The 6,769-nt window shown below is 37.1% G+C and overlaps 2 protein-coding genes across 2 annotated transcripts in view; one reads left to right on the top strand and one right to left on the bottom strand.

The window, feature by feature from the left end:
• Positions 1-3,127, top strand: part of LOC104619539 (borealin-2-like) — a 7,733-nt gene extending 4,606 nt beyond the window's left edge. The window contains exons 6-9 of the mRNA XM_010285450.1: positions 363-461; positions 1,668-1,800; positions 2,035-2,121; positions 2,951-3,127. Of these exons, the coding sequence (XP_010283752.1) occupies positions 363-461; positions 1,668-1,800; positions 2,035-2,121; positions 2,951-2,998 (367 nt within the window). The 3' untranslated portion in view covers positions 2,999-3,127. The remainder of the gene's footprint in view (positions 1-362; positions 462-1,667; positions 1,801-2,034; positions 2,122-2,950) is intronic.
• A 2,626-nt stretch (positions 3,128-5,753) lies between these two features.
• The window catches only part of DNAJA2 (DnaJ (Hsp40) homolog, subfamily A, member 2), a gene marked incomplete at its 5' end in the record, with an annotated part of 8,555 nt that continues 7,539 nt past the window's right edge, over positions 5,754-6,769 (bottom strand). Inside the window, 1 exon segment of the mRNA XM_010285449.1 lies at positions 5,754-6,526. Coding sequence (XP_010283751.1) covers positions 6,338-6,526 — 189 coding nt within the window.

Here is a 6,769-nt window from a genome sequence, read left to right as displayed (position 1 = left end):
CTGCTGCAAGAGAAACTTCCCAAGAAACTTTCTCCACACTCAGATAGAAAGCTGTGGATGCTCCCTTATTATACCCAACTTGGGTATTGCAGCCCTTTTTTACCTGCTAACATAAATTATCCTTTCGCTCCCCTATGGTGTTAGGTCCCATAATACCATATTTACCTCAGGAGGGCTTCTTCACATGTATATGCACTACATATCTTGTCATGGACCACTTAAATATTCTTTAATACACCAGCTGTCTATCTTCATCCTAGCTAAAACTCTACAGTAGATGAGGAGGTAATAAAAAAATAAAATAAAATTTAAAAAAAACAACACCCAAACCCAAACAAAACCAACAACCGCTTTTTTTTTAGGTCTGTTCACTCTTCCGCAAGTGTGGCTGAGGCCATTAAGCCTCTTACTTCTGATTGCAGTGCCACAAATTTCAAAGCCACGCCAAAGGTATCTAAAAGGTAAGGGTTTTTCAGCTTGTTCTTAACAAATAATTTTGTTAAATACCAAGACACTATATATCTACATTAGTAGATACTATATGTCTACATTAGTAGACTAATAGACTAATCTACTAGTAGTAGATTAGTAGACACTATATATCTACATTAGTATCAATCAAGATATTAATCAATCATCATCCATCTGCCACTAAATTTGGTAGCAGGGATGTGAACCACCTCCTTGCTTTGATTGTGGGTGTTATCTTATGTTCTTATGGAGGTGCAGGATTTGGTATCATAACGAAGCCAGTTGAAAAAACTGCAACAGATTCAGAGTATAAGTTCTACTCCAACCCAGTTATTTGAAGGTATAGGTTACAGCTTAAACCAATTCGCAGAGCCCAAGCTTGCTTAAAATGTCACAACTACCGTTTTTAAAAAAAAAAAAAAAAAACAAAAAAAAACAACCAAACACAAAACCACCAAACCCCCAAAGAATCTCAAGCAAATAAATTGACAATCAATTCTTTGCACATTGAACAGTTAAGGGGTTTAGTTGTTATCATTCTCCATACACTACAGAGTTTGGGTTTGGCAGAAGTCATCAGCTGAAGTGAGGGGGTAAACAACTTAACTTGAATGAGTCATGAAACCAGCAAGTGGCTTGGTTTCACCTTGGCCTGCTGTAAATTTCAGAGGCTTTTTTCCTTGCAGAAGATACCCAAATCTCACATTTTTTTAAAGCGGAATAAGAACAATTGTATGATGAAAGAAGCTTAGGAATTTTGTATGGCGTAAGGCACGCCCTGAACCTCTGAGCTAGCAGCTTTGGTATTTCTTGATCTCTTTCTGTAGCAGAGATACAGCACACACCTTGTCTTAAGCCCTGAGACATGCAGTTTCGTCTTTCCAAAACCATAAGCATTCACTGTTGATATTGGAGAGTGGATATTCTTGTTACTGAGTGGTCCAAATGTCAGCTTGCTCACTGGCATGTAACACAGGCTTAGAAGGTCAGTGGAGTGTTTCAGGGTTATAAAATGTTACCTAGTGGTGCTAGTAAATGCTGCTGATGGTTCGATTTCCTGTTCTGGCAGAACTGAAATAATTAAACATGCCTTTCTGTTAGGTATGTTTGCTACTACTTGCATGTGCTTCATGCTTGAAAATTCCCTGCAGAGCATATGAAGTTAACCTCAGAGTAGCAATTTTATTGTATTCTAGTGCTGGACTACAACAGACTGTCTCAAGAACTGTACCTACCAGGGGAAGAGTTCAAGGCATGTTACTAAGAAGTAAATCAGTTCCCCAGGACAAAACTGTTCCATTTGTAAACATTCCCCTGGCTGATGGACAGGTATCAAACTTTTTTAAAAAAAACCTTTTCACCTTACAGTAGTTGATAAACTGTGAATAGTCTGACACTGATAACTCTTGCTGTCCCTAAATGCGTTGCTGCTAAGCAAAAGGAAAAATATTTAGTAAAGTAACTGCAGTGTAGCAGGCAAGCACATGATTTTCAGAAAAGCTGGACATGCAAGTAAAAACTTTCAGAATAATTTTTATCTTAAAACTGTTTCTCCATGTTTAGACTCTCTGTACAGCTGCTGGAGACCTCCATAATATTGATGTACAACTACTAAATCAAGATACAGTACAGCATATTCATAACTTAGTGGTAAGCTTAACCTTATAAATAGGCTTACATGTAAATACTTGGACACGTAGTCTCAGGCTTTCATGTGAGATACTGTCATGAATGCAAATTCTAAGTGCTTTAACTCCTCTGAGGATAAGCTGAAATTGGTTGGCATAAATTGGAGGAATAGGGCAAGGGAGGAGCAGAGATGGGAGAACTGCTGAACACAGATAATGTGTAAAAGTAAAGGCACTTAAATAAGCATGCGCAATTTGGTAACTGCCTGGGGGACAACAGAAGCATGAACTCTTCCTCCTAGATTGCTCCGCTGTCTCTCCCACCACATGAGCAAACTGCCATTCTCTATCTCATATTCACAAAGACTTACAAAGCTATAGCTAAGTTTTGATTCTTGTTATAATCTCCCCATTATTCTGGGTCCCTTGCTGAGTAAAAACTATACTCTTGTTAATTCTCTGCTGCAATTGAACAGTAACTGCCTTACCTTTGGTTCAGGGAAGTAAATTGTTTTGAAGCAGAATAAAGTTGAACAGAATTTTGTAGCACATAGTGCCTGACTCTTCTGAAGGTGAGGGTAGCTGGGCTTTTGGATGAAGTAAAAGTAGTAAAATTCTATCTAGACAAAAAATATTAATCAGTTTACAGTCTTGCAGGTATTTAGACTTGAATGCAGCTATACAAGTTCTGCTATAGGTCTGGAAGCTGTTTTGTGCTTTATGACACAGACTTGCCTCTGTAGGTAGAGAATGGGGGAGCACTTGCCCACTGCTTGCTTTAGCAGTAGTGACGTTTCTTTCTTCCAAGTTTTGCTGGGTAACTTAACTAAAATGACTTTTTCTCCCCTTAGAGTGAGCTGACTGTACTATGTGGAAAAGCAACAGCTAAACCAAGTTAATGGAACTGTGTTGTGACTACAGAATATCTACGATAGCTCTTGCGTGCTGCCTCTGAAGTGTTTAGCAAATGCCTATAATGTCTTAATAAAGCTGTATACTGCCCAGTAAATGTTTTTATATAAAAGCTTACAATGTGATGTGTATTATTAAATTCCTGTTATGTCTGTAAAGGATACAAAACCAGAAGAAAGTAATCTACTTTTCCACCTCCTTTATAAAAGGCTTATCTAACATGTAACCTTAGAGTTCACAGTAAAATGAACAGTAGTAGGTTGTATGTAAGAAACAGGTTTTAACTCTGATATTCTAAATAGGACATTCCTTTTATGTAACTATTCATAAGCCTAGAGCTCTTTAATGGCATTCTTCCATGCATGCCACAAGCAGAACGTAGTGTTGATTTACTACTCAGGTTTTGTCTTCCTGCTATCAATCTCCTTGAAACTCTGAAATTAAGATGAAGTTTCTAAATTCTTGAATAGCATTTTAAGGCATGTAACTTTAGTTCTATGGTGGCATATATGAATCTCACACAGGAATAAAACTTACTTCCAGTCTTGTGCTGTGACACGACAGTACTATGTATGACAGGGACTAATGCAGACACTGTATTTTGTGATGTCAACTCAATTTTTCCTAGTACTTCTGTACTTTTGAGTAACTTATAGGAAAGCCTTTTAACATCTTCCCAGGTACAGATGCCAGTCCAGCAGTTGCTCTGCTGTAGGTGCTCTGTTATTTTCAGAACTTGTTGAGGATGGACTGGGCTTTTACACTGCTGTTGGCGATTTCACTCTGGTAAAGGATGGTATTAACATTAGTTTAAGAATGAAATCCAGATCAGTATTTCTTCTGTTCTGCTTCCACCCTTGCTTCACTTCAGGATACACAGGTCACAAGTTTCAAATAAGAAAAAAAAAAGAAAGCTTTCCAAGGCAGGCAAGACAAAACTGGTAAAGAACATGAAGTTAAAACATTACCAAACCTAGATTAAAACTGTGCTCTCACCAGAAAATACAGTAATAAACATCTCATTCAGAGAGAACAGTTTTTTTCTGTTTACAGAACATTCACAAGTAGTTCTGTAACTCAGTAGTTTAACCTGAATTAACATCCATTTTCCCTTAAGTTGATAAAAGCATCACATCAATGTGGTGTCAGCTTGTGATGATAATATATAATAATTATAATAATATATAATTAATTATAATATGATATATAATAGTATTAACTGTAGTTGTATATTACTTGCAACTTAAATATTGAAACCAAGACAGTGTAGACTGAAGTTTTTCTATACTACAACTATGTAAAGGGATATCCTCTTAGTAGAACAGGAAATGCATATAAGGGCAACTCTGAAGAAGTCACCACTCATTGAAAGATGCTGCAAGTTAATGCAAGCTCAGGACCATAACAGAACTAGACTAACACTACATACAGTGACCAACTTCCCCTTCACTTCAGCATGCTATCCAAAAAGTTACTGTGAATCCCTTTTTCTATCCCTCTCAAAAAAGCAATTTGAAAGCAAGGAGATAAAAAGTTTAGAGTGCATATTGTCTTCCAAGGAGGTAAATCCTAAAGCTACTATTTAAAAACAGAAGACAGGCATTTTAATTGTGTAAGCATTACAGGTTAAGATAACTGACTTCTTGGAGAAACAGATGAGGAAAAAGCATCAGTATGAAACCATGGCTTCATGAAAAGCAACCTCAAATTTTAATAAATGAAAAGCAAAAGATGCACTAGGTGAGAATGCCACAGCATGATAAGTCAATACTGAAATACAGGTCAAACAGTGTTCTTGCTTCAGTTTTAAAGTCTGTAACAAGGATGTTCAGCAACACTCAAACACCAGTGCCTACCCAAGCACATGGAAACCCTTGCAGTTTGTTGCTCCAACCTCATTGGCAAAGTGCCAGCAACTATTTGAGCAATAATTAAACAAGTCACACTTCACATTTGTAAAGAAAAGTAGAGGCATCTTTCAACTCCCTCACTTCAACAGGGAGACAAACCTCACTATAGAGAAGCAGCTTACAACCAAAGTTCATGCACAGCTCCTTAACACTGTAACAAAACGCTTAGAGAACTAACTGTACCTGATAATTATTTAAGGTCACATTTTTGCTTTGCTGTGGTATGTTTACCAATTAAAAGCATATACAAAGGAACAGAACTGAAACTGGAGGACTTAATGTCTTAATTAAAACAGAAAGTGCAATCTACTGGAAAAGTAACAAAACCATCTACATGTAGTATGTTTCCAGATCAAAAATTTGTGTCAAGTACAATACTCTCAATTGCTTTACAAATTGTGTTAATGCAACTAGAAGTTGCCAGGCATAATGCTTATTTTTACAATGATTTTTTTTAAAACTGGAAACATTTCTCTAGGAAGTCAGGCTGAATCAGGCTTTGAATTGCATTCAAAGGCCAAGAGAAAGATGCCCTTATTTTGGGATTTAATCATCTCCATTTAAAAGGTTTTATTTTCTGATTGAACTCTTGCTATCCTTGTGTTTTCATCATACAAAGGGGACATGGCTGCAGCCTTCCTCATGCCCATTTAGTCATACCACACTTCAAGAAGAGACTTTTATGTGGCACACAATTGTTATTTAACTGCAACCTAGTCTTAAAGCAGCTTCAGCCTCCCTGTGTTTATAAAATGTCTACCATCTACATAGTCTCTTCATACACAGAATAGTTAAAGCCACTGGAAAAGTAAGAGTTACAAGGCAAAAGAAATATATTATACACCAACTGCTTTTATTTAATTTCAGAAACCGTTCACAAGATGGTAGAAAAAACTTACAACCACTTCTAATTTAGTCTTCCATTGTTCCCAGTCAGCTCTAAACCCATTATGTGCAAAGCCCATTTACCATGCATCTAGATGATAGATACAGGCTATGAAATTCTTTATTCTACTTGTAGCAGCTTATGCAGGTGCAGCCAAATACCAAGCCTCAGGACAAATTGTACACAAACTTTACAATGTAGAATTTGAATTTAAAATATGAAACTTAAAATCTACACAAAACTGGTAAAAATCAAGCACAGATACGAGGACAAACTTAAAACCCATGTGAAAAGGAGTCTCGTCTTTCCTTTCAAGTGCTTTATTCTGCTACACAGTCAAAATGAAGATGTAAGCTTGTGGTTAGTTTAAATTACACTCTGTAGATACTATAGACCAATTTAAAAGTTACACATACAGCAATAGATGTCCATTGGTTCATCTGGATTACTTACACAATCCAGCTGGATTGTTGAAAACAAGTCAGGCAAAATTTGAAAGAAAATCCTTGTGCAACTTTTTAGACAAACGTTTACTGGTGGGCACACTGTACCCCAGGTCCATGATGGCTGCTTTCTTCATCAGAACTATCGTTGTAAGCTTCACGTCTCTGGCCACCACCTGAACCACGAGTGGTATCAAATTCCTGAAGATCTACCTCTTCTGCATCACCAATTACATTGGGAAATTCTGGTCTAGCTGGCAGAAGATCTTCAAGTTCCTGCCCCAAAAAGAGAATCGTATTCAGTACTGCATGTGCAATTGCTAAATAAAGTGACCAGTCTCCCACAACTTCAAGACACTCTCTCAGAGCAGGTTTGGTTTAGAAGTCTAAGATGAAGTAAACCCTGAAGTAGATCCTCATTTAAAGTACTTGTATCAGCTGGAAAACACCACTGAAAGAAAACCAACAGCTCCACATATCATCAACTAAAAGTGCAATCACTAAGTACAGTTGCGCTCT

Source organism: Phaethon lepturus, unplaced genomic scaffold, assembly GCF_000687285.1.
Source record: "Phaethon lepturus isolate BGI_N335 unplaced genomic scaffold, ASM68728v1 scaffold17014, whole genome shotgun sequence".
Lineage (NCBI taxonomy): Eukaryota > Metazoa > Chordata > Aves > Phaethontiformes > Phaethontidae > Phaethon > Phaethon lepturus.
This window is presented reverse-complemented; position numbering and strand designations above follow the sequence as displayed.